Genomic DNA, 25,846 nt, shown 5'->3' with positions numbered 1-25,846 from the left:
GTTAACACATCAGTTCCAGTCTGGCAGCGTTATGTGAAAAAAAACACCTGACAGAAGAGAAGATAAAAGGAGCAAGGTTTGCTTTTCTGACCAAAACAGCAGTTCAGCTGGGATAACAACAGGATTGAAGAAGCTATGGGAAAGGCAGCATGAGTTTACAGGAATTAAAGCTACTGTTAGAAAAGAACTGGAAAGAGGAGTAGAAATGAAGTGCTCAAAAAGGGAATAATTGTTTTTAATGTGTAAGGTGATTTGGTCTCTGGGGGTGTTGTCCATTTCAAAATCAGTTAGGAGTAAACAGTAAAACAGCTCTGGAGCCTCTCATGGCGAGGTGACTGGTTTGAATTTGAATTGCCATGTCAGAGGACATAAGTTATTACCCTCCGCAGGCAGTTTTGGTTCGATTCCAGGTCTTAGCAAATGTATCCAGGTGATAAAGCTCCTACCCTAAATGATACTCCTGTTAAGCTGGCCCTGCTGAGAATGCCGTGATGGCATTTCTTGCCAGCTGCACCCCTCTCAATCACCCCCAGCAGTCGCTGGCAGCGGTGGGGTGAAGCAAATTAACATGGGTTTGTGCAGAAGTGGCAGTGAGATCTCCTGTTGTGGGTCTCTCATAACACACCTGTGTCTTAAAGTAGTAGTATTGATCTTTTTCAACCATTCTGTTCTAAGTAATGTAGTAAATATGTGATTGTATAAGCACAAAAAGGAGTTTCAAGGTGTCTTTTTAACAAATTAGACTCCCAACATCATTAACTCCTTTCAAAGTGAATTGGTTGCCTTTCATAATGCATTTCATAAGCCCCAGAACCGGATAGTTCAGCCTCGTTGGATATAGATCTTCCCGTTCTGATTTTGCTTTGTCTTCAAAGACTCTATCTGAAAAGTTAAATGTGGCAGGATATTGCAGCAAAGAGCTCTCTAATCCTTGTCTGTCTGCTGTAGGTGATAGTGACACTGCTGACACATCCTCAAAATACAGATAATTGCAGAACTGAGGCAAAAGAAAACACCTCAACAACAAACCAAACCACAGATGTAGCTCTTTGGATATTAAACTGGCTTTATTATTCTACAATTTATTTTGAGAAAAGACCTTTTTTCCCCCAACTGCTTTGCACATCTGTTACAGGACAGATAAGGTCACTTAAGCTGGCAGTGAATTTTTGGAATTGGAAAAAACCCCAACCCCCTGGCTGAGAGAATGGGATAATTCAGTGTATTAAACAAGTTCTGATTGAGCAGGTATTTGTAGCAAGCTCAAATGTATATGCTGCTGATCCAACAGAAGGTGCATGTGTGTGTGTTTATATTCTGTTGTCTTGTCAATTGATGTCTCTCTAGAAAACATAGCATTTATTAAAGCCTTGTACTGCTCTCTCTCTTCATGGCTAGCACTGCTACCTAGGCATTTAACTTAATATGCCAGAAAGATGAATGAGTAGTATTCTATGATGCCTGTTTGTAATAGAATTGCCTGAACTGATCATACCTTTGAACTGCAGTTACTCTAGAATGTGATGGGGCACTTGGTGCCATGGTTTAGTTGAATAGATGGTGTTGGGTGATAGGCAGGACTCAAACGATCTCGAAGGTGTTTTCCAACCTGATTGATTCTATTCTATTCACAAACTTCCGTCTATTGTTTTCCTTTCTGCTCCCAGAAATTGGAGGATCTCCCAGAAACATCACTGGAAGAGCCTTGTCATGTCCCATCTTAATTAGTTTCAGTGACACTTCTGTGTCAATTTCATTTATCAGTCCTTCTTTCTTTTTGATAACTGAATGCTGTAAAACATAAGACAACTTTAGTTGTGACACAAGTGCATGTGTATATTTAAAAATAGCTTGAGGAAGTTGTGAGTAAAGTTATTTTTACTCAATACAGACAGTCTTGCACAAGGGACTTGTCATGTGGTAAGGAGCAGGGATTGTTAAATGGCTTTTCTTGCCTGAGTAAGAGGATCATTCACCAGTTAAACTCTTTCTGTCTCTCACTGGGGTTCTTTTTAGGTGTGGTGTGTTGGTTGTTTTTTGGTTGTAGGTAAGGGGGGGGGGGGAGGGGGGGAAAGTTTAGGAAACTTGAGAGTAGTTTCAGTAGTTCCCCAGCACTCCTGTTAGGATGAGAATTTAATTTCTTTGAGAGGATGTACACAGAAAACACGAGGCTCTTCCCCAAAGGCTGAGCAACCTCTAATGTTCTGTGGTGTTTTTAGTTTAAATAGCTTTTTGCTGGAAGCACAGGAGGAACCTGCGGTGTGCTTACTGGCTAGCCTTTGTACTCCCACTAACCCAGTGGCTCTAGTTGTGCATAAAATGAAATGAGACATAGTGGAGTGGGGAGTGATGAAACTGAATGGAATACTTTAGAATCATAGAATGCTAGGCGTTGGAGGGGACCTCTGGAGATTGAGTCCAACCCCCTTGCAAAGCAGGATCGCTTTGAGTAGGTCACACAGGAATGCATCCAGGTGGGTTTTGATGATCTTTGGAGAAGGAGGCTCCACAGCTTCTCTGGGCAGCCTGCTGCAGGACTCCAGCACCCTCACAGTAAAGAAGTTGTTTTCCTCATGTTGAGATGGGGTTTCCTGTAATTGAGTTGAAGTCCATTGCCCCTCATCCTGTCGCTGGATATCACCAAAAAGAGACTGGGTTCATCCTCTTGGCAGCCACCTTTCGGGTATTTGAAGACATTGATAAGGTTCCCTCTCAGCCTTCTCCAGACTGAACAACCCCAGGTCTCTCAGTCTTTCCTCATAGGAGAGATGCTTCAGTCTTAGGGTGGTTTGCAGTACCAGTGGTAATTATGACAGACCTCCCCACCTACCACTGAACTGAGACTTGCCAATTGGCTGAGTTAATACTGGCAGGCACAGAGGTGAACCTTGAAAAGGGAGGAAAGGATCGTAGGAAAAACAGATGTCATGTGTTACTGCAGGATGAGTTTAGGGAGGATTTGTAGTCTGCTAAAGTGTGTTTATAGTTGGTGAGTGAACTGAGAGGCATCTCTTTCACCTGGGTGTCAGGCTGCGCCGCTGTTCACCCCGAGAGGTGTGTCACCAGGTCTGCGTGATTCATCACTTGGTTTGATCCTGCGCTTCTCAGGGAAGGATCACGCGAGCTCTGTCTGCATAAAGAGGGGAAATTAGGCTTTCTATTTTTAAATGGCTTATGAAAACAGATAGGGGATCAGCAGCTACCAAGATGGAAGGTGTATCGCTGCCAAATCTCCTCAACGTTTTCTCTTCAACTCTTTGGTTGGAGCCTGTGTTGGTGTGTTTAATTAATTAGCATGTTTCCAAAAGGCTCGTTTAGCCTCTCCTCTAGGCACTCCTTGACATATTTAAAAAATATATTTTTACCAACAGACTCCTTTAGGGACTCCTCCATTCCTTATAATTAGCATATAATTATCACCCAGCAGCTGAAGACATAGTTAAAATTTTGTGATCCCTCCAAAGAATTCTTCCAGATAGGCCTTGGAAGGCCTCCCCTGAAGGTCGGGGAAGCACAGCATCCTCCTGTACGTGTTAGCAGCAGCTTGCATGGGCAGAGATGTTCAACGTGATTAATACAGGGGCTGCTCTCAAATGGGAGGGAGCTTGTCTCCTCTTGGAGAAATGAGAATGTATAGTTGTGGGGTTTTTAATACTAAAAAGTATGACTTGGAGAAATTCCTTTTGGTTTTGTTACTGCACTTTGAGTTTTTAGGATGTCCTCTGTTAGGAGCTGCGTTGTGTCTTGGAGAAGAGGAGGCTCAGGGGTGACCTCATTGCCCTCTACAACTACCTGAAGGGTGGTTGTAGCCAGTAAGGGGTTGGCCTCTTCTCCCAGGCAACCAGCACCAGAACAAGGGGACACAGTCTCCAGCTGCGCCAGGGGAGGTTTAGGCTTGAGGTGAGGAGAAAGTTCTTCACTGAGTCATTCGTCATTGGAACGGGTTGCCCAGGGAGGTGGTTGAGTCATCGACCCTGGAGGTGTTCAAGGGGAGATTGGACGTGGCACTTGGTGCCATGGTCTAGTCATGGGGTCTGTGTTGATAGGTTGGACTCGATGATCCTCGAGGTCCTTTCCAACCTAAGTGATACTGTGAAGGTGCAGCACTCTCGTGTTCTTCCAGCTGGAGGCAGGAGAAAGTCCAAACTGGCTCACAGCTTTGTGCTCTGTGAGATACCCCAAATAAATGTCTCCTCATTTAAGAAAGCAAAGAAATGTTGCCTCTCGGTTGGGGTTAACAGAACAGGCTGCAATCAGGGCTTGTGGGAGTGTAAAGCTGCAGTAACCTGTGGTAACCGGTGGTCATTCAAGGCAACTGGTTTAGACCCAGATGGTAGCATCAAAATTGCAGATCCTGTTATTTTGGGGAAGGTGTTTGAGAGCCTTAAGCATTGGTTCCAGAAGCTGCATTTTCTGATCTGAAATGTGGTTCATGCAGGCGAGCACTAATTAGAAGTGAAGGTGCCATAAATAAAGTCCTTTTTGGTGTAACTGAATGACCTCAGGGAGGGCATAGCCTGGCATCCACTTAGGAAGCTTTTGGCTTCCACAATTTGAATGAAAGGTACTTTTTTTCTTCCCAGCTGCAATCTACAATTGAAAACAAATCAGACTTGGATGCTTTTGCTGGAGTACTGAGTGCCGTGGGGGTATAAACTGTTGCAGTTCTTTGCAGCAAGTGGGAGATTAAGAAAGAGCTGCTGAATGTTTCCAAGGTGCTTCCAGGTTTGCATCTAAAACATTCCAGAGATGTGTCTATCACCCTGCACAGCGTCTTTTATGTGCCTTGTGGTAGTAAGTAGAAGCTTGTGATAAAGCAAGACCCACTTTGTACAGCTGATGATGTGCGTGAAACTAGAAACGGGTAGAATGATCTCTGGAGTTACCTAAGCTGTGAATGAGTACAGGGCACCAGCCTGGCCTTTCAATTAATGAAAAAACAGTCTTTAAACACAGCCACAAATGCTTCTGTGATCTGTGCTTAGCTTGAATATTGCTGTCATAATTGCAAATTAATGTTGGTTATTAAGGAGGGAGAGCTCAAATACTCTGTTCCTGCTCTGTCATACTATAATTAGGCCAGCCGTCGTTTTGAGGTTCACACAATAATGCCCTGTCAATTGGCTGGACTTAGCAACTAGCAGCAGCATTACATCCAGTTGCAACTGTATAGGGTGCTGTTTGCTCTGCTGTGTGCCCCTCTGTTTCTCATTTTACTACCTAGGCTTATTTTCCTATAGGAGTAAGCTACACCGAGTGTAAAAGAAAGCACTCTTTCAACAAACTCCCCTTGCTCATTGGCACAATCAATAGTAAGAAGTCTAATGTTGCATTACATGCAGATGCAAACAGTGGAAAAGCAGAGACTTTGAGATTTCAGATTAATAGCTGCTGGTGAACTCCAGTGGTGTATGGCATGTGCAGGGAGAAAAAGATCAGCCCTTTTCGAAAGCCCTGTTTAAAAGCCCAATCCTACACATGGAGGATGTGTGTTGTGGTAGAAAACTGCCTCTGGAGTGCTGTGGTGAGCTTGCCTTTTTAAATAGATGTTTCTTTACAGAATGGCATTCCAAATGTGGCTTCTTGTTAGAAAGTATGGAAATTGAGAAGAGGTATTAGTGCAGAGCTGTCAGCCCTAGTGAAGCAATCCTGTCTGGCTGTATTCCTGTTTTAATTTATAGTCCTCTCACAAATGTGAGGTCTGTGTTGTTAATAGGCTCTTACTGGTGATGGTTAGGAAGAGACAGGAAAAAAAAGCTAGAAATGGGTAGATTCAGATTGGATGTTAGGAAGAAGCTCTTCCCCATGAGGGTGGTGAGAGACTGGCACAGGCTGCCCAGGGAGGTGGTGAAAGCCTCATCCCTGGGGGTTTTTGCAGCCAGGCTGGATGTGGTTGTGAGCAACCTGCTGTAGTGTGAGGTGTCCCTGCCCATGGCAAGGGGGTTGGAACTGGCTGATCCCTGAGGTCCCTTCCAACCCTAACAATTCTATGATTCTGTGTAAATCTGAATCCTTCTGAACTACACAGTTGAGGTTTCCAGCAGGCTGTTGTTTGGTTGGCTGGTGGTTTTGTTGTTTGGTTGGCTGGTGGTTTTGTTGTTTGGTTGGTTTTTGTTTGTTTGTTTTTTAATTCGCCTGAAATACAACTTTGAAATTAAACCTCAGGTTTGTAGGTCCTTGGCAATCTAGATATGACACTAAAGTAACTGAGGAGCTGAGTATGACAACTGCAGGTTTCATTAAGTACAGGAAAAGGGCCAATTCTTTTAATTGATTGAATAATAACTTTGACAAGGGACTCTTAATTTGTATCAAGTTGCTTCAAAATTACACTTTGCCTACAGGATTTCATCTGAGATCTGCAGGACTTGGTTTATGTACGTGATACGACACCGTGTTTCACTAGGTGCTTGCTCTTTTAGCATCTGGGGACAGTAACACTCATTTTGCAGTTAAAAATGACTGAATAAGCCATAAAGGATGATGAAAGCAAGCCAGTCTTTCAGTAGTAACTCTATTTTGCTTTAGCAAAGTCTAGTAATACTTGAGAGGAGAATTTTCTAAGTGCTGAGCTTGTTCAAAGCTTTGTGCCTCCATTAAGTAGGTTTTATGTGGGTACAAGCTAAGGTAATTGCTTTCCATCTTAAAATGCAGGGGGGGTGGTGTGGTTTAAGTAGTGTCCTTCTGCAGATGACTGTACAAGTAACATTATCTTATGTTTGAAACAGTCTTGGGAATTGCACTAATCACACTATTGTACTAATCACACAAAATCCTGCAAATTACAATAGTATGCCCGATAACCTTCACTACTTTCCCCCTTCTGGCTCAGATAAAGGGATACAAATATTGCAGCTTGTTTTTTTTCTTCTCCTTCTTTTTCTTTCCTTGGAGTTGAAATGGTTTTAAGTCTTACAGTACTCCTAGGATGAACTTGATGTGACCCAGTGTGTCTGAAGCTCCAACTTCTACTTAATTCAAAACGCCCAACACAGGGCGATTAAGAAATGCTGAAAATTTGAATTCTCCCTTCCCTTGTGTTTTTCTGCTCAAACAATCTTTACAAAGGGCTGTTTTTGGAGAGCAGTGTACAGTCTTTTGTTTCCAGATAAAATTGATGGCTGCAAATGAAAGAATAAAGAAGGCTCTCTATTCATGTCCCGCAGCCTTTGTTTCGGTGGGCATTGTTTCAGTTTATAAGAGCTGTTTAGTACATATAGATTGCTGGAAAGGCTGAAAGATTCCCAGGCACAGCAGCATGGACTTGTTCAAAGTCCTGCTATCTGCTCAGCTGCTCACCCAGGGCCTTTTTCTTTCAAGGGTACCATGAAAAGCTATTTCTTTAATTGTTTTTCCTTCTTGATCCCTTTTGCTTTGAGGTCACCTTTTGTACAGTAGCTGAAACAAGCCTTACTATTTTTTTTCCCCCCTTTCAAATTATGGAAACATTATCAAACCTGTGATTTGAGTTCTCAAGCTGAGGAAGCTGGCACTTGGGATCATAATTAGTTTTGATTTACCATCTTTTCATGTTCAGAACTCAATGTGTGAGTGGACTCTTGGAGCTTGGATGCGCATCTGAGTTCCAGCTTTGCAGGTAACGTCATCCCTTGGCAGCTAAAACTGTTGCTTTGTGTTTGGTTTCTCTTTACAGCCCTCATAGAAAGATTTTAAAGTACGTAAGTAAATGTAGATGAGAGATGTGTGTAGTACTTAAGTCACAATTAAACCCATGCTGCAGTTTAAGTTAACTGGCCACTTGATAATTCCCAGGGATCAGTGCTGGGCCCAGTCCTGTTTGGTATCTTCACTGATGATCTGGATGAGGGGATTGAGTCCATCATCAGTAAATTTGCGGATGACACCAAGTTGGGAGCAGGTGTTGATGAGTTAGAGGGTGGAAGGGATCTCCAGAGGGATCCTGACCAGCTGGACAGATGGGCAGAGTCCAACAGGATGGCATTCAACAAGTCCAAGTGCCAGGTGCTGCACTTTGATCACAACAACCCCATGTAGTGCTACAGGCTGGAGTTGGAGTTGGCTGGAGAGCAGCCAGGCAGAAAGGGACCTGGGGGTACTGGTTGACAGCAGGCTGAACATGAGCCGGCAGTGTGCCCAGGTGGCCAAGAAGGCCAGTGAGGTAGAGTGATGTGGATGCAGGACCACTCTCTAATTACAGTGTGCACATTTTGATAGAAAGCAGGGTGTAAGTGGAGAACACTCACACTGAAATGACTTGGTAGCCATTAGAATGTGCTGCCCCGGGAAGTGGTGGAGTCGCCATCCCTGGAGGTGTTCAAGAGGGGATTGGATGTGGCACTTGGTGCCATGGTCTAGTAGGCATTGAGGTCTTTGGTGACGGGTTGGACTTGATGATCTTTGAGGTCTTTTCCAGCCTTGCTGATTCTGTGATTCTGGAAGTTCTCTCACTGGGTGCTTATGCAGGCAGTGCCTCACCTTGGTACATTTTTGTTTTAATTTATCCTTTTTTTTTCCTTGCTAGTGTCACTGTTGAGCTGCTTAGCTAAGACTGTGTTGGTGCAAGTCCAACACAATGTGTTACAAATCCCTCCTTGTATTAGTGATAAAGACATCCTAACAGAGGTTGGCATTCTGAGCTTGGCCATGACTGTCAATGGAGGGACTGCACTGCTGCCCAGTCCCTCTTCCTATTAGAAATCCTTGTGGTTTGAGATGCTCCTGTCCCACCTCTGCTTTAATGCTCTCTTTCCCTGAGATTACTGTGATAAGCCATTAAAACATCATTATTATCTCCTCTTTCTCCAGTCCTTTTTTCTTTTTCTTTTTTTTTCTGTAGGGCTTCCTTTGCCAAGTGTCTGCAGATGTGCTTACATGGCCTTGAGTAGGGTCTGCTCGAGGGAAGCCCATATGGGAAAGCAAAAAGGAAAATCTAATTTAAGTCTCAATCAGCTTTAAGTATGATATAGCAGCACAGTTGCTCATGCTGTCAAAGACCATATACTGCATCTGGGCATGCACATGGCTAGGCCTTTACTTGGCATAGAATCATATTAGTTGGAAAAGATCTTTAAGATCGAGTCCAGTCGTGCTCTAACTCTACCAAGGCTGGTGCTAAACCATGTCCCTCAGCGCCGTATCTCTGCCTCTTTGAAACGCCTCCAGGGATGGGGATTCAACCACCTCCCTGGGGAGCCTGTTCCAGTGCTTTAGAACCCCTTCAGGGTAGAAGATTTTTTTCTAATTTCTAACCTAAGCCTCCCCTTGTGCAACTTGAGGCCATTCCCTCTCATCCTATCTTGATCCTAGGGGGAAGAGACCAATGCCCCCAGGCTTCATCCTCCTTTTAGGAAGTTGTGGAGAGTGAGAAGGTCTCCCCTCAGCCTCCTCTTCTCCAGCCTAAACACCCCCAGTTTCTTAGAGCTGCTTCTCACCAGCCCTGTTCTCCAGACCCTTCCCCGGCTTTGCTGTTCTTGTCTGGATCTGCTCCAGTACCTCACTAAAATAGTGAGGGACCCCAAAACTGAACCCAGTACTCAAGAGGTGGCCTCATCAGCGCTGAGTCCAGGGCTACAATCACTTCCCTGGTCCTGCTGTTCACAGTATTGTGATACAGGTCGTGTAAGCATGTTTGAACTTGTGCAAAGGCTCTGATGGTTTGTTTCCTGGATGTATCTCAGCCCAGCCTGAGTTGGCCTCTCTGCCTTGTGCTGTGTGAAAGGGGTTTTGCCATGTATGGTCACTCTGCCACGTGTTAGCTGGGCTGTGGTTTTGTGCAGCACTTAAGTGAGACCAGAAGAATTCACTGAAAAGAAATCTTAGTCCTTTGCCACAGAAAATTGGATTTATTTTCTGGTTTTTTCCCTCCCCAGCTAGGCAGCAGTGTCCTGGAAACCAGCTCAGCTTAGCTATCAAAAAATACCTTCTGAAGGTGGAAAAGGAAGGGAGCAGACAAGTTTCCAAACACTGTATTGTATTTTTTTATTCTAATAAAGCATTTATGAAAGTCTTTAAGAACATGATTTGAGGGGAAACTTTAACAAGTGAGAGAACAAACAGTTTCAGTGGCTTGGCTCATCCCTTGTTGTGCAAATGTAGTAATGAGCTGCTCTCCTTTTAACTGCGCCGGCCCTTTGAAATAGAAGGAGATTGCATGGGCAACATTTGGCTTTCTGTGGTATCCATCTGAATGCTAACGCAAATACGAGTTCTGCTAAGTTACTGCGAATGTAGCATTTTATCTTGGTTTACTTGTGTCTGGTGCAGGCTGGCGTGGAAATCCACTAAGTCAGGCGTTTTTTAGATCAGCGGCTGAAATTCGTTGCTCGCAAGAAATGTGGCCGCGAACAAGTTGCTGCTGGCTTTTTGTGCTGCGCTTTATTTCTGGAGGGAGGAATGTTTTTTTGTTCCCCCTATGATTCCCCTTCAGCCTGGATGGCTGGTTTCGTGGAAATGTTCAGTTGTCAGAAGAATCAAGATTGTGTATTATTTAGATCTTACCAGACAAGTGGGATTTGTTCCTTCCATTCCAGTTATCAGAAAGATTAACCCTTTGCCCTCGCGCTCCTAATTGCAGTCAGTCGGAAACAAAGAGGCTGCTTGTCCAAGACAGCAGCAGAGTGGAGTGTGTGCCAAATGGAATGTTCCTCAACTGAATGAGGGTGCTGACTATTACATAAATTTTGTCTTGCATTTCAGGCACCGATAAAAGCAACCTGTGAAGATCTGTCGTGCAAGACTGGATTTCCTGAAGACGTTCACAGCGCGGTGGTGTCGAGGAGCGTACATGGAGGACAGCCTCTTCTCAACGGTATGGTTAGAAAAGATGTTGTGATTCCTTTAATTTCTTCTGCTTGCAACCATAAATCACTCTGGAGCATTTTCATCCTTAAATAGGGCACAAGCTCTTGCGGGGAAAGAACGTCAGCTGCTCTGTGGTTATTTTTTGATTACTGTCATAGGACTTGGGAAAGCTGTTGGCATCAGTGATAGCACACGCACCTCTCTTGACTGTAATTTGAAGATACTGAGCGCTGCAAACCTTCCTGCGCTTGTCCACTAATTGTCTTTCTCCTCACAGCCTTCACACTCTGTCTTACTACCACTGACAGTACATCTGCCAGCAGTCTAGAGCCCACGTAGGAAAGATGAGGAGGGAAAGAAAATTTCTCTTCTGCTTTACACTGCATGTACAAACACTGCACTTGCACCTAGTCCTACTGCTCACAGAAATGCAGAGAGAGGTTGCCAGGAAAAAGCAGTAAGGGAACTGAGGAGACACCCCTATGGAAGGCAAGACATGGGGCAGGCAGCAACATGAGAGAGCCGTTGTCCGTGACCCCTCGGTCAGTGTCGGCGGCACTGAGGGCTGTGCAAGGAGCCGTGCCAGGAGAGGCAGAGCAGTGCCAGTGCTGTCTCATGGGCAGTGTGCTGCTCTCTCACCCTGGCACCTACCTGATCCAAGTGGCATGGTACCCAGGCTGAGGGTGACCTGCTCCTGAGCTCATGGCATGATTGGTGAGTGTAAGGCCTTAGCTCCCCTGGGGCTGTGCTACAGTCAGTATATTTGCTCATGGGTGTTCCAGCTTGGGAATTCATTTTGTTGCTCTCCTTGTGTCTCTCTGGTCTCCTTCATATCCCTGGTCATGGTAGTGTTGGGCTGGTGGTTGGACTTGGAAGATCTTGGAGGTCTTTTGCAACCATAAGGATCCTATGGTACTGTTTTTCAAGGACAGAGTAGGACATCAAGGTAGATGCTCTGAACCTTTCCTGCATTTCCCAGCCAGTTAAGTTTCAGCCTGCAAGGTTGTGGAAGGAGAATACTTCTAAAAATGTGCATTAATTGGGCTGCTTTTCAGAACTGCTAACACAATTATTTTCTTTCCATCCAATTTGGAAATTGTGGCACTAAGAACATCAGCTTCAGATGTTTTCTAATACATCTTAACTAAGGACTAATTTAATTGAAATTGTTGTTTCTTTCACATATAAATATGGTTACACAGATCAAGATATTTAAATGGAAAAAAATAATCTAATGAGTATGCAAAACAAATGAAGTGAAAGCTGTAGTCTTGATTTTACATGCTGTATGTAGCAGTTTCTCCTTAATTATGTTTTACAGACCTGTTTTGTGCCTTGTTGGGAAGTATAATGGAAACTTGAATGCAGGATGAATTGATTAGCTTTAGTGTACTTAAAACTTGAGTTATTAAAGCTGCTTCTGTGCAGTTTCAGGGAAGCCTGTTCAACCACCACAGGCTCTTTTATTAAAGGATAGCTTAGAAATTCATGTATTAAAGCAAATGTTCTGCCAATTGAGGAAAATAATAAAGAAGAAAGGGAATTTTCCTCACCAATAAGAGTTAATAGATGACTATAGGCTCCTGCAGTAGCCCTCAGCACTGAGGAACTCCTTTGGCAGGTGATGCACAAACCTGGAGAGAGAGCACAGCAGGAAAGTGCTTTCCAAAGATGCCTTCTTGAAACCACTGGATGTTTGTTACAGGTTAATTATGACACCAGTTCATCTTCAGTGGAGATCACACAGGTCTTGAGATCCACCCTGTCTGTGAGGGTTCTTTTTATAGAATCAACATTCTTTCTACAGTTTCTTCCTCTTCCTCCCTCTTATTTATTTATTTTGTCCCCGGGGGGCCTGCTCACTAATTCTTTGTTGGCCTTGCTCTTGCAAATCTGATGATAATGACTGACCAGCCTTAACTAGTCAAGCCTTAAGATGGTTTGTAGTGATAGGATGAGGGGGAATGGATTGAAGCTTAAGGGGAGGGTATGTTTAGACTGGAGATTAGAAAGAAATTCTTTAGAGTGAGGGTGGTGAGACACTGGAACAAGTTGCCCAGGGAGGTTGTGGATGTTCCCCTGCCTGAGGTGTCAAAAGCCAGGTTGGATGAGGCCTTGAGCAACCTGGGCTGGTGAAAGGTGTCTCTGCCCATGGCAGGGAGATTTCAACTAGAGGATCTTTAAGGTCCCTTCCAAGCCAAAGCATTCTCTAAGTCTGTGTGGGTAGATAAGTATGTGGTAGCTATGGAGCAAAAGCTCAGGTGAGGCCATCTGTGTTACTACAGCCATTCTATGAACTGAGTCTGATCTGGTAGTGTAGGAGGGCAGACTGGCTTCCTTTCTCCTTACTCGTCACGTTCACACAGCTCCTTCCCTTGCTTCCTCTCAGAAGGGAGGCATGACTCTTGCTTTGTCCTCCAGTGCTGTTAAAACACAGCCGGTTAGGGATGTAGGAATCGGAACAACTGGCTGAGGCATACACTATGTATCACATCCTATCAGCTGCTTGAAAAACGCCCTGGGGGAGCTGGTTCCTTCCTACCACCATTTCCTCAGTTAGTTACTTCTTCTGAAAACTCTGCCATGCTTAAAAGCATATCATTTGCTGGTTCCACATCAGCATCAGGCACGTCACCGCAGAGCTCTGCCTTAAACTTAATTACACTGCCATTCTGAAATGCTATTGTTGTCAAAAGCCTGCTTTCTGCTCATTAAACTGCTTTCAGATGATGCTGCAAGTTAAGAACAGTTGCATGACATTTGCTTCTCAGGGGTAACCCTGGGCCTGATTCTGATCTTGGTGCTTCCCCTGTTGTGCTTACGCTATTATGAATGCAGAAGTGAGACACAGAACTGTAGGCTTTCTGTCTGCTTTGGAAGTGATTTGTTGGTATGTTGGTATGGTGGGTTGAAATTTGCCCCCAACATTAACTTGGCCAGACCCAGCTCAGTTGGGAGCAAATGGAAGCTGTATTTACAAGCAAACTGCAGTTTACATGGAATGTAATGAATGTTGCAAATCTCCAGGATTTACAATACTTACAGATATTTGCAATTAACAACATTCAGTATCATTCAGTATGCCTAAGGTTGGAAGAGGCCTCAAAGATCATCAAGTCCAACCTGTCACCACAGACCTCATGACTAGAGTAGGGAGGACACTAGTGCCCACTGCAGGCTTGAACTCATGACCTTCCCGTTAAGGGTCTGATGCGCTACCAACTGAGCCACTCTGACAGTGACGTGAGAATCCCCTGGTCAAAGACCAGGAGAGATGTCTCTCTGTCCCCCCCACCTCCTGTCCCAAAGGGAGAAAAGAACAGGGCAAAAGTAGCTGCTAGACTTCACCAAAACAATGCAGCCAAGGTCAAGCAGAAGCAGGGTTAGTATCCTCTCCAGAGCAACGAAGCGAGCAGAGAAGAGAAGCCCCCAGAATGTTTTGGTACAGGCAGTCTCATGGCAGATATCTCTCCAAGGGAATAATTTAGAACTATCTTTTGTTTTCCTTTTTACAGCCAGTAGTGATTTATTTACATTCTTCTACTTTTCTGCTCAAGATCTGTGACAAAATTTTAAAGGCATAGCCTAAAACTACCACAGTTGGGTTTGTGCATTGATACCAGAAGCACAGAAACTTTATGGCCCTCTCAGCTAGCTGCAGAATAATTTGAACTTGAATTGCTGCTCTTTTCGTAGAATCATAGAAAAGACCTCAGAGATCATCAAGATCACCTGTCACCCAACACCTCATGACTACTAAACCATGGCACCAAGTGCCATGTCCAGTCCCCTCTTGAACACCTCCAGGGATGGTGACTCCACCACCTCCCTGGGCAGCACATTCCAATAGCCAACAACTCTTTCTGTGAAGAACTTTGTCCTCACTTCTAGCCTAAATTTCCCTTGTTGCAGCTTGAGATTGTGTCCTCTTGTTCTGCTCTTGCCTGGGAGACCAACCCCCACATAGCTGCAACCTCTCTTCAGGTAGTTGTAGAGAGCAAGAAGGTCTTCCCTGAGCCTCCTCTTCTCCAGGCTAAGCAACCCCAGCTCCCTCAGCCTCTCCTCATAGGGCTGTGCTCAAGGCCTCTCCCCAGCTTTGTTGCTCTTCTTTTTTTACCAAGGGGCTAGGTGAGCTTGGAACTAGAATCTGCATTTATGTAAAGACAGGAAAATGAAAGAGTTACCTCTGAAACGAAGTGGAGAGAAACTTCATGCTGATAAAATTGTGGGCCTCTGGCTCTTACAGCATTTAATACACTTGGAAGTGTTTTAGGACTAAATGTTCCAACATGTGAAAAAAGTAAATAATAGACAAATAGCTCACCAGCCATCACCTACTAGAAGTAGATACCTAACCTACATTTGCAGGCACAGCACTTCTGAATTGTTGTTGGAAATAAATTGCATTTGCTGTCTGAAGGACCATGGTGTTTGTAAGAGGAAAGTTTAAGTTAGAGGGAGTTAATGAATTAAATGCCCTCCCTTGTGCTGGGTTTATTAGAGCTCACCCAGGGGTAAAAAAAGGACTTGTGGCAGTTTGATATCTACACCCAAACCTGTTTGTCTAATCTTTGTTCTATATCCTGCTAATTTCAAGGTAGAAATAATGCATTTCTACTCAAATCATTCACCTGGGAGAGTTAGTTGAATGGTTATTTGCAGAATCATAACTTGGAGATTCTTCCTCAGATAATTAATTTTAGTGCTTTCTTACCTTTCAAAGACTTGCCTGTTGTCTGTCCTGTTACTAAACACATTATTTTGTTCCCTGCTAAGCAAATTCCTTGTCTACACAGGATTCTCAAGTGAGTCCTTTTGAGTGCTGGGTATAGCTATAAAAGATTTCTGAGCTCTTTGAGTTGCACAGTGATAAAGAAATAAAATATTTTGGTGTTGATCACTCAGATAAGCAGTGATTATGGATGAGTAACAGCACAGTTTCATGAGCCATTTAAGCTGGAGTGAGCTGATAGCAGAGCCAAAAGAGGCCTGCTTGTGCCTCACCTCCTCTTGGAGGCTGGTACCAAGTGCTCACGAAACCATAAAACCCAATGGGGTTAACCAGTTTATCTGGGGTAAAACTCACACTCCCACTCCTTAGGATTTTGCTGGAGGGTTTTGTAGGCTTAAACAGAGCCCTGGTGTCCCTGCTGTGTTTTTCTTCTAGCAGTGAAATGCTTCGAAAATAATACTTGTTTTGATGCTTTCAAACTGAGTGACAAAACTCCATTTTGGCATTCCCACTGACTTGTTTTGTAGTTTACCATTGAAAATGCAGTTGGTCTGAAGCAATCCAGAAATGTGTTGCTGGGATTGTGCTACTTGGGGATTGTCTGGCATTCACAGTACCACAGTATCGCTAAGGTTGGAAGAGACCTCGAGGATCATCGAGTCCAACCTATAAACACAGACCTCATGACTAAACCATGGCACCAAGTGCCACGTCCAGTCTCCTCTTGAACACCTCCAGGGATGGGGACTCCACCACAACCCTGGGTAGCCCATTCCAATGACCAAGAACTTTTTCCTCACCTCAAGCCTAAACTTCCCCTGGCGCAGCTTGAGACTGTATCCTCTTGTTCTGGTGCTGGTTACCTGGGAGAAGAGACCAACCCCTTCCTGGCTACAACCACCCCTCAGGTAGTTGTAGAGGGCAATAAGATCACCCCTGAGCCTCCTCTTCTCCAGGCTAAGCAACCCCAGCTCCCTCAGCCTCTCCTCACAGGGCTGTTCTCCAGACCTCTCCCCAGCCTCGTTGCCCTTCTCTGGACACGTTCAAGTGTCTCAATATCCTTCTTAAACTGAGTGGCCCAGAACTGGACACAGGACTCCAGGTGTGGCCTAACCAATGCAGAGTACAGGGGCACAATGACCTCCCTGCTCCTGCTGGCCACACTATTCCTAATGCAGGCCAGGATGCTATTGGCCCTCTTGGCCACCTGGGCACACTGCTGGCTCATGTTTAGGTGGCTGTCAATCAGCACCCCCAGGTCCCTCTCTGTTTGGGAGCTCTCCAGCCACTCTGACCCCAGCCTGTAGCTCTGCATGGGGTTGCAGATTTAAAAGTAACTGAAGTGTTTTCTTTGTGATGTAGTGGAGGTGGCATAGGTGCTGTCTCTCCCAGGTGAAGTCACTTGGCTTTCTCTTTTTTTGCTGGTAGTGGTGTGTGAGCATTCTCAGTGTAAAGATGCCCATCATCAGCTAAGTATAAAATCACTTTTCTGAAGGTCATCATGCAAAAGAAAAACAAAACCAATCTACAGCATATCTTCAAGGCCTTATTCTTTTCTATAAACAACTCCTATTCTTCTTACTAGTGGCTTCAATATTCCACACTAACAGTAGAGGTGGGGAAAGTATTTTTAGTAGAATCATACTTTCCAAGAGGAGAATGTCTCTCCCCAGAAAAAGAATTTTGGGCTGCTTTCCTCCCCCCCATTAAAAAAAAGATAATAAAACAAATGGTTACCACTTTGTTTGAAGTCTCCTTGCCTCAGGCAAAAAGACAAGTTGACAAGTTCCTTCCAGGCAGACAGCCAAAGAATCTCAGATGGATGGGGTCTCTTCATGAGCTGCTGGCAAGCTGGCAGAAAAGGTTTCAATTATTTCCAAATGTATTTCCCCCCCCCCCCAATTATCTTCCTCCCCCTACCTTCCCTCCTCCCCAGTAAAAAGAACAGAATAGAATTAACCAGGTTGGAAAAGACCTTTGAGATCATCAAGTCCAACCTATCACCCAACACCATCTAATCAACTAAACCATGGCACCAAGCACCCCATCCAATCTCTTCCTAAACAAGGAAAACAAAAGGGAGAAACAACCAACCCCCCAAAAAGGAAGCAAAAACCCAGCAGCAAAACCAATCCAAAACAAAATCCCAACCAACCAAAATCTTAGAGCTGCATTTCAGTATCTGAAAGGGATGTGCGGGAAGACTGTGAAAGAACTGTTTGGAAAGGCTCCTAGTGATAGGATGAGGGGCAGTGGTTTGAAACTGGAGCAGGATAGATTTAGGTTGGACATTAGGAGGAAGTTCTTTACTATGAGAGTGGTGAGATACTGGAACAGGTTGCCCATAGATGTGACTGAAGCCCTGTCAAGACTTGATGTGGCCTTGGGCAGCCTGCTCTAGTTAGAGTTATCCCTGCTGACTGCAGGGGGATTGGACAAGATGACCTCTGAGGGTCCCTTCCAACCCAATGCATTCTGTGAATCTAGAAGTGTAGCTCTGTTAGCCCTTCTTGGACCTTAAAGTTGTTATTGATCCAAGTACAACTCCCTTTGTATATCCATAATGAGTGAATTTTGGACTAGAGTTCTAGATGAGAATTTATTCTGTAAAAGACCTATAAACATGTGCTAAACAATGTTTTCCTTTTAATGGACTATTTGGATTAGAAGTGGAAATAGATTTTGCAGTTGAAATGTCTTACATGCAGTCTTCTGTGAGCTTTCTCCAGAGAAGAAACTTAACCCACCCTTGTTTACTGCAGAGCCAATACTCATCTGTTTCCAGTCTAGACACTTACAAGTACATCTTGACAAAGGCTGCCCTGAAAAGAGAAATCACAGAAAAAAAGAAATCACAGAAATCCTGAAGAGTTAGTTGTTCTGGGATGTCTAAATTACTGTCTTAGTTAATTGGTCCAGCTCTGATAGCCATTTCTGTTTATGGTGCATTTGCTTGGAATGCACTAAATTAATTGGGACTTTATTCCCTTTTTCCTGTGTTCAGCTAGTTACTTGTGAGGATCTCAAAAGCAGCATCCTTCCTGTGTGCAGAAATCCAGACGACCAGAGCTGTGTTATCAGCTGCCCCACCAAGCTCTGGCCATGGCTCAAGGGAGGATGGCCAAGGAGATGTTTGTTTCTGCCTCTGGAGCTGAGTCTAGCTTTATACTGAGCCTTAGCTCAGTTCTAAACTTGGCCATCTGGCCTTGATTCCCGAGGGGCCCTTATTTCTCCTAGGCTCACTCTAGTTAGAGCCTTCTCCAAGGCTGACCCATGCTTCAGGGGAGGAGTGCTGATTGCAAAGCTGTACAAAAACCACCCCTCCCTACTCCCGGCAGACAAAGGTTCCCTTAGGTATGGGAGATTTATTTAGTGATAGAAGAAAGGTTGTGGTTGCTCACAACAGCTGCATAAAAAACCCCCAAAACAAACAAAAAACCCCACCCAAGCAAACAAAAATGAAACCAAACACCACCACCACAAAATTCTATATTAGGAATAAATTCTTGACACTGAGGGCAGTGAGACACTGGAGCAGATTGCCCAGGGAGGTTATGGATACCCTCTCCCTGGAGGTGTTCAAGGCCAGGTTGGATGAGGCCTTGAGCAACCTGGGCTGGTGGGAGGTGTCCCTGCCCATGGCAGGGTGGGGGGGTCAGAACTAGATGATCTTTAAGGTCCCTTCTAACCCAAACCATTCTGTGACTCTGTATGGGTATATCAGCATGTGGAATCCATGAAGCAAAAGCTCAGGTGAGGCCAGTGTGTTAGCACAGGTGGGATGTATAATTGCACAGTGATGTTCTCGCTTAAGACTAGAATCCATCTTGTGTTATCTTTTCATCTTCCTGACAATCCAGAAGACAAACGTGCCAGAGCATCCTGCTGAACAGAGAGAAATGCCCTTACTGCAGAACCTTTACCATACTAAAGAGAGAAATTCCAGTAGTATTTGAACAGTTAATGACTACCTTTAATCAAATACTGCTGTGATGAAGGCTTGGATGTCAGTCAGCAAATACAGGTGCAGCTTGAAAACCTCTCTGTGGTTGAATGTGGTGAGGCACATTCATTGCTTTTTGGTTGGATTTGTGGCACTCAACGTGGGGGCATTTTTAAGTCTGGAAATGATAGCTTTTGGAAGAGTTCTCCTTCCAAATTTCAGGGCATGTCCTAGGCAGCCGAATTGGCCATGCTGAGCTGCGAAGATAGGAGGGGCAGAAGGAAGGTACAGGGGAATAGTGTCAAATATTAGAGTTGCTATTATCTTCTAATTGGGCTGTAGAAGGAGTAATTGTCCTTTGATGCCCTTTAAATCTTTCCAATTTAACACAACACAGATGGTTTTGTGCTCCTCTCCATTTACCCCAGCTGGGTGATTTGTTTTCCGGAGGGCAGAGTTGGGGTGAGTAGGGTGAAACTCTGGACTGGAGCTGAGGCTGGGGAAGGGATGGAAGCAGAAGAATCTGAGTGATGAAGGATGCTGGAATGGGTGGAGGAATGAACAGAGACCCTGGAGTAGTTCAAGGGAGGAAGAATAGCACAGATTCCCCAAAGGAAGAACTGAGTTCTTGCTGGGTCACCTCGCTGTGTTGATTTACTGGGACCTGCTGTGGAAAAGGAGACAAACAAATGAGAAAAGAGATCTGTTAGGGGTGAGGCTAGGAAAAGAGGTCATAGCTGAATGAGACACTATTGTGTTAGATTCTCTGTTGGGTATTGTGTGTGTTTTGGGGGTTTTATTTCTTCCCCTGTTTCTCCCTGCAGCCCAACAGGAGCTTTCTTCTTCCTGCTGTTTTGATATTATTTTTTTCCCCATGACTGTGCAGCTGAGGATCATCTCCCTGCCCAGCCCTCGCTGCCCGCTGCACCCCAGCCCTGGCCAAGCCTGGTGACGAATGGCGCCGGCGGTTCTTAGCTGGGTTGCAGATGACAGGCAGCAATCCCATTAACCCACCAGCCTGGCTCCAGTAATCCAGGGAAGCAGGACACCCAGCACTGCCCACGCCTGCAGCCTCTGGGCACTGCTGCTCCTCTGCCCGCAGCAGCACGGCGCAGCCTCCTCCTCTGAGCTGCGCTCCGAGCTTCCCAAACTGCCTCATTTGAATTTTTCCTCTTGCCTTGCACTGCCTGCTGCATTTTGGCAGCCCCGTGAGCAGTGGCAGTTACTGTAATCTTGTCTGCTCTCCTGCAGGAGCAAGCTCTTGAGTGCTGTGCTGCCTTTTAAAGAAGTAGGTTTTGGTTGGTTTTGAAAGTTAATGGCACATGGCCTCTCAGGTTGTAGAGAAGAGGAATTATTTAAGACCCTCTGCGAGTTCCAGTTTAACACTCTCTTAAGTAGGAAACTTAGGGATCCCTAAAAGCATAATTTGTGACATAAAAGCTACGAAAAGAGCAGTGCAATCTGTTAAAGTGTTTAAAAATTTGATTTTCTGCAGTTTAAAATGTGGAATAAATGTGCACTAATTGTTTTGAATGGAGATGAAGATGGGTGTTTGAAGCCAGTCTTTAAAGGAATTAGTGAGCTAGCACTGCAGTTAATGGTGGAGCACTATTTTTCTGTAATGGGCTCAGCAATGTTCTCTAATTAGCTTGCAAATTGATATTCAAATACAAGTAAACTGGCAATCAAATACAAGCAAAACATCCATGTAAACAGACTTTGATTTCTGCGTTTGGCATACCTGTATCAAAGTTAGGTGGGGATGGAGAGCAAGCCCTCAGTTGTTTTTCACCGAGGAGCTTGCAGTAAAGGTAGCTCACTGGTGACATTAGGTCAGTATTTTGGTTCAAGCCCGTTAAAAGAGAGGGGGAACAGCACGAAAATCCCTTTCCTTCCACAAGTGAGTGGCTTTTAAACATCACTAACATAATTCTGTGTGCACATGAGGGTTTTCTTGTCTTCATTTCTTTCGGGTTTTGTCAGCTAGTTGCCCGCAGAGGATCTGATCAGGAGCTGAGTCAGTGGAAATTGTTGTGTTGACGTTGCTGGATTGGGATCATGTTGATGTTCATTATTAAAATGATTGCTGTGGTGGTGGAGCCATTTAACTTTGGAGCCTTGTGCCAGAAACCGGATGCATAAAGCATTTGCCTTGCAGCGGTTTTTTGCTGCCTAGAATGCAGGTTCTTAGACTTGAGTTCAACTTAATGCCTGGCTAAAGTAGTTTGGAAACTTCTTTTTCTACTAACACAACAAAGCTGTTTCTGAGAGCTTTTGTGGAGAAAGGTAAATATCACACAGTTAGCATTTGGATTTCAGGGGCTTTTAAAACTCTTTGTTTTCTAATCTGTCAAACATTTCTGTTACTGGCACGCTGATAACTACCCTTTGGAAGGGGGTGTGTTGATAGATGGAAGTGTGACTATTTCAGCTATATGGTTTTATCATCCCCACGTGTTCTTTCCATCAGCTGTCTGTGGTCACCATCATCTTTTCATAGAATGGCTTAGGTTGGAAAGAACCTTGAAGATCATCCACTCCAACCTCCCTGCCATGGGCTGGGACTCCTCTCATCTAGCCTCCCATCAACCTGGCCTTGAGCACTCCCAGGGAGGAGGCATCCACAGCCCCCCTGGGCAACCTGTTCCAGAGTCTCACCACCCTTGTACTGAAGAACTTTTTCCTAACATCCACTCTAAACCTACTCTCCAGCCTCCCTGCCATAGGCAGTGATGCCTCTCAACTAGGCTTGGCTGCTCAAGGCCTCATCCAGCCTGGCCTTGAATTTATTTGGTAAAATTTCTTTTGCACGTGGATTCTTTAATCAAATTCTTATCATTGAAGCCAATTATTGCCTGCACTCATTATAGCCTGCATTATTGCTGCCTGTCTGGTTAGCATCTTGAGTTCTTCCAGGGTTAAAAACACTGGAAAAAGCCACCAAACAAACCCAAAGTCCCCCAAAACCTTTGAGTTGTCTGTAAAGCAGCTACTATGGGGTTTTTTTTAACCTCATAGAAATAATGCCTCAGTGACAGTCTTTAGCTTTCCAGTCCAGTGTGTGCTTTTCTGTTTGAATAACTGCAGTTTTCCCTTTCCAGTGCTTTAGTGCATGGTTCTGCTTTTATGAAACATTGATTAATTTGGTTCTCAGGGGACGGCTAATGGGGGGAGCGTAGGTCAGAGGTTCAGATCCAGTCTGTCATCTGCATCCAGAAGCCACTAACTGTCAGCTGTGTGGTAGGTTATGCAGAAAAGAACCTTGGTTGGTTTGGTTTCTTCTGCAGGAGCTTATGTTGAGAAGGTGCTCATTACATAAGGGCTGCTGAAATTAGTGGAAACTGGGGCAGTGCATGCAGGCAGGGAGCGGGTGGTGTCTGAAAGTAGCTGGGAGAAGGTCATTACGACAGTGCTTTTCAGGCTGCCTGGAAGAGAGAAGCAACACAGTGAAATTTTAACCTCTTTGGAGAGTGTTTATGCAGAGCTGAGATAAATTAGGGCAGGAGTTTGAACAGTTTGGAGCAAACAGCACATTCAGTATTCCAGGTGCTGGAGGTGTTTTCACCGACCTGTGATTGATTCAGCAGGTTTCCCAGAACCAGGATCAAGTCCATTTTGCATTGGGACTTAAACAAACCTCTTTCATTCATACTCTGCATGTCACTGTGTCAGGTTCCATTTAATGAAAATCTTGTCAGTGTGCCTGTGTGCAAATCAAATGTTTAGCAAGGTGTCATTATGTATAGAAAGGGCTGGTTTTCTCCTCAGAAAAGGTGGTTCTTTTAATAAGTAAGTTGTTACAACTGCAAATGATCTGTTAGTTATTTCCTCCTCCTGACTTTTGCAACAAGGGCTCTGTAGTTTACAGATGCTGAACACCAACAAAAGGCAGAGTCGTTGCTAAAATGAAAGATTCTGTTAGGCTTCAATGGGTTTGTTGTTTCAAGGAAGCAAAGCTTGCAGAAACACCAGGTGCACCTGGCTTTAGGACCCGGTTGTGCAAGGGAGAAATAGAGAAACATAGAATTGCTTTGGTTGGAACAGACCTTTAAGATCATCCAGTCCAACCATTCTCGAACTCTGCCAAGTCTGGGTCTAAACCATGTCCCTCAGCACCACATCTCTGCCTCTTTCAAACACCCCTCTGGATGGGGATTCCAGCACCTCCCTGGGCAGCCTGTGCCTGTCTTACAGAACCCTTTCAGGGAAGAAGATTCTTCTAATGTCCAATCTAAACCCCTTGCCTGGTGCAACTAGAGGACACAGTCTCAAGCTGTGTCAGGGGAGGTTTAGGCTAGAAGAAGGTAGGAAGAAGTTCTTCATAGAAAGAGAGATTTGCTATTGTAGTGGGCTGCCCAGGGAGGTGGTGGAGTCACCATCACTGGAGGTGTTTAGGAAGAGACTGGATGGGGTGTTCGGTGCATGGTTTAGTTGATTGGATGGTGCTGGGTGATAGGTTGGATTTGATGATCTGAAAGTTCTCTTCCAACCTGGCTTATTCTATATTCTATTCTATATTCTATTCTATATTCTATTCTATATTCTATTCTATATTCTATTCTATATTCTATTCTATATTCTATTCTATATTCTATTCTATATTCTATTCTATATTCTATTCTATATTCTATTCTATATTCTATTCTATATTCTATTCTATCTTGAGGCCATCCCCTCTCATCCTATTACTTGTGCCTTGGCAGAAAAGAGCAAACCCCGCCCTGGCTCCAGCTTCCTTTCATGAAGTTGCAGAGTGTGAGAAGGTCTCCCCTCGGCCTCCTTTTCTCCAGAGAAATATGGTGTGATCCCAGCAAAGCATCAGGTCTGCTGGGCAGGTCACAGCACAGGGATGAAGTCTAGCTTAAGGTGGCCCCTGTCTCTAAACCACAATTCAGTATTTCATTTGAATTCAGATGAAATACAATCCCCGCTGCTCTGTGGGGTTTGTCTTCCACCGGATTCCAAATGAAAAGGAAAGTTTTTGAGTCACAGTAGTACTGAGTGGTGTGTTCCTCTTAAGAATATTACACAAAGATGTTGCTTAATATTTGAAGCCCCTTCCATGGTGCAGGGCATCACTAATAGACTGGAGAGGTAAGGACTGCTTGTTCCTCTAACATACAGTGCTTTAACTTTTTCTGGGGTAACCAAGTAAGACTGTGGAAAAAGCTGGTTTTGAAGACTGCCTGCTGTTTGCTTGAGGGTGGTTGTATTGTATACTGTAGGAGAGGGCTCTGCCTGGATCTATTTAGGGAGGGAATGCTGTGTTGCTTGTCATGTTGAGGGATCTGCAGCTGCACCTTGGAAGCTGCACAGGGCTCGGCTGGAGCTGATCGATGGATGTGGGGCCTTTCGGTAGATCAATAGCTGAGCTGGACTCGGTGCTCCAGCCCTGGGAAAGATCACTGAGGGGGTAGGCAAGTGCCTGTTTTTCTGAAATGAATCAAAATGAAAACTGTTTGAAGAATTACTTTTTTTATTCCTCAAGCAGAGTTCGAATAACCTTTCTGAGCTTCTTCCACTGACTGAAATTCCTGCGGTGTGCACCCCTGGGTCAGCTGTGAATTGGATGCTGTATGTTTTCATGATGAATTCTTGCTGAAAATACCAGGAGATAAATTGATAACCAGGTCAGTTAGGAAGAAATCTGAAAGAGTTTTGGAATCCTCTGTCATTGATTTGTTTCCTGGTGGTGGTGGTTGGAGCTGGTCTGTGTTTGTTTGCCTGGGTCAGTGTTGATGGTTTTAATTTTCTAACAACATGTGAGCAGAATCTGATAAGGGCTTTATGTAGTACACCATGGATACTTCAATTCTTGTAAAGTCTGTGCTTTGTAGGCCTCTTGTAAAGCTTAAAGCCTTTGTAGAAGGGGTACACCTTCTCCCAGGCAACCAGCACCAGAACAAGAGGACACAGTCTCAAGCTGTGCCAGGGGAAGTTTAGGCTGGAGGTGAGGAGAAAGTTCTTCACTGAGAGAGTTGTTAGCCATTGGAATGTGCTGCCCAGGGAGGTGGTGGAGTCCCCATCCCTGGAGGTGTTCAAGGGGGGATTGGATGTGGCACTTGAAGCTATGCTTTAGTAGTCATGAGGTCTGTGGTGACAGGTTGGACTTGATAATCTTTGAGGTCTTTTCCAACCTTATTGATTCTATGATTCTATGCTATGATAACTGGTTTGATAAGCTATTACCCCCGTGTGTTAATAAGGTCTACCAGCCACGTGTATTTATGGTGCAGAGAATTTTCCATCGTGTCAGAATGTCACCCAAGGTCAAAATGTGATTTATTTGCCTAGAAGTCTTTGTTTTTACTTGGTGCTAGGCTTCTCAAGTCTCTGTTTGTATTACTGCTTTAGTCAGAATCTTGCTGCCTTTCATTTTAAGATTTTTT

The 25,846-nt window shown here is 44.5% G+C and overlaps 1 protein-coding gene across 1 annotated transcript in view; it reads left to right on the top strand.

The window, feature by feature from the left end:
- The window catches only part of CDH2 (cadherin 2), a 158,002-nt gene that overhangs the window by 3,726 nt on the left and 128,430 nt on the right, over positions 1 to 25,846 (top strand). Inside the window, exon 2 of the mRNA XM_068158741.1 lies at positions 10,678 to 10,789. Coding sequence (XP_068014842.1) covers positions 10,678 to 10,789 — 112 coding nt within the window. The remainder of the gene's footprint in view (positions 1 to 10,677; positions 10,790 to 25,846) is intronic.

Source organism: Melanerpes formicivorus, unplaced genomic scaffold, assembly GCF_026170545.1.
Source record: "Melanerpes formicivorus ecotype bairdi unplaced genomic scaffold, bMelFor1.0.p_v2 SCAF_42, whole genome shotgun sequence".
Lineage (NCBI taxonomy): Eukaryota > Metazoa > Chordata > Aves > Piciformes > Picidae > Melanerpes > Melanerpes formicivorus.
The sequence above is the reverse complement of the archived record's forward strand: the minus strand, read 5'-3'. Positions and strand labels throughout refer to the sequence as shown.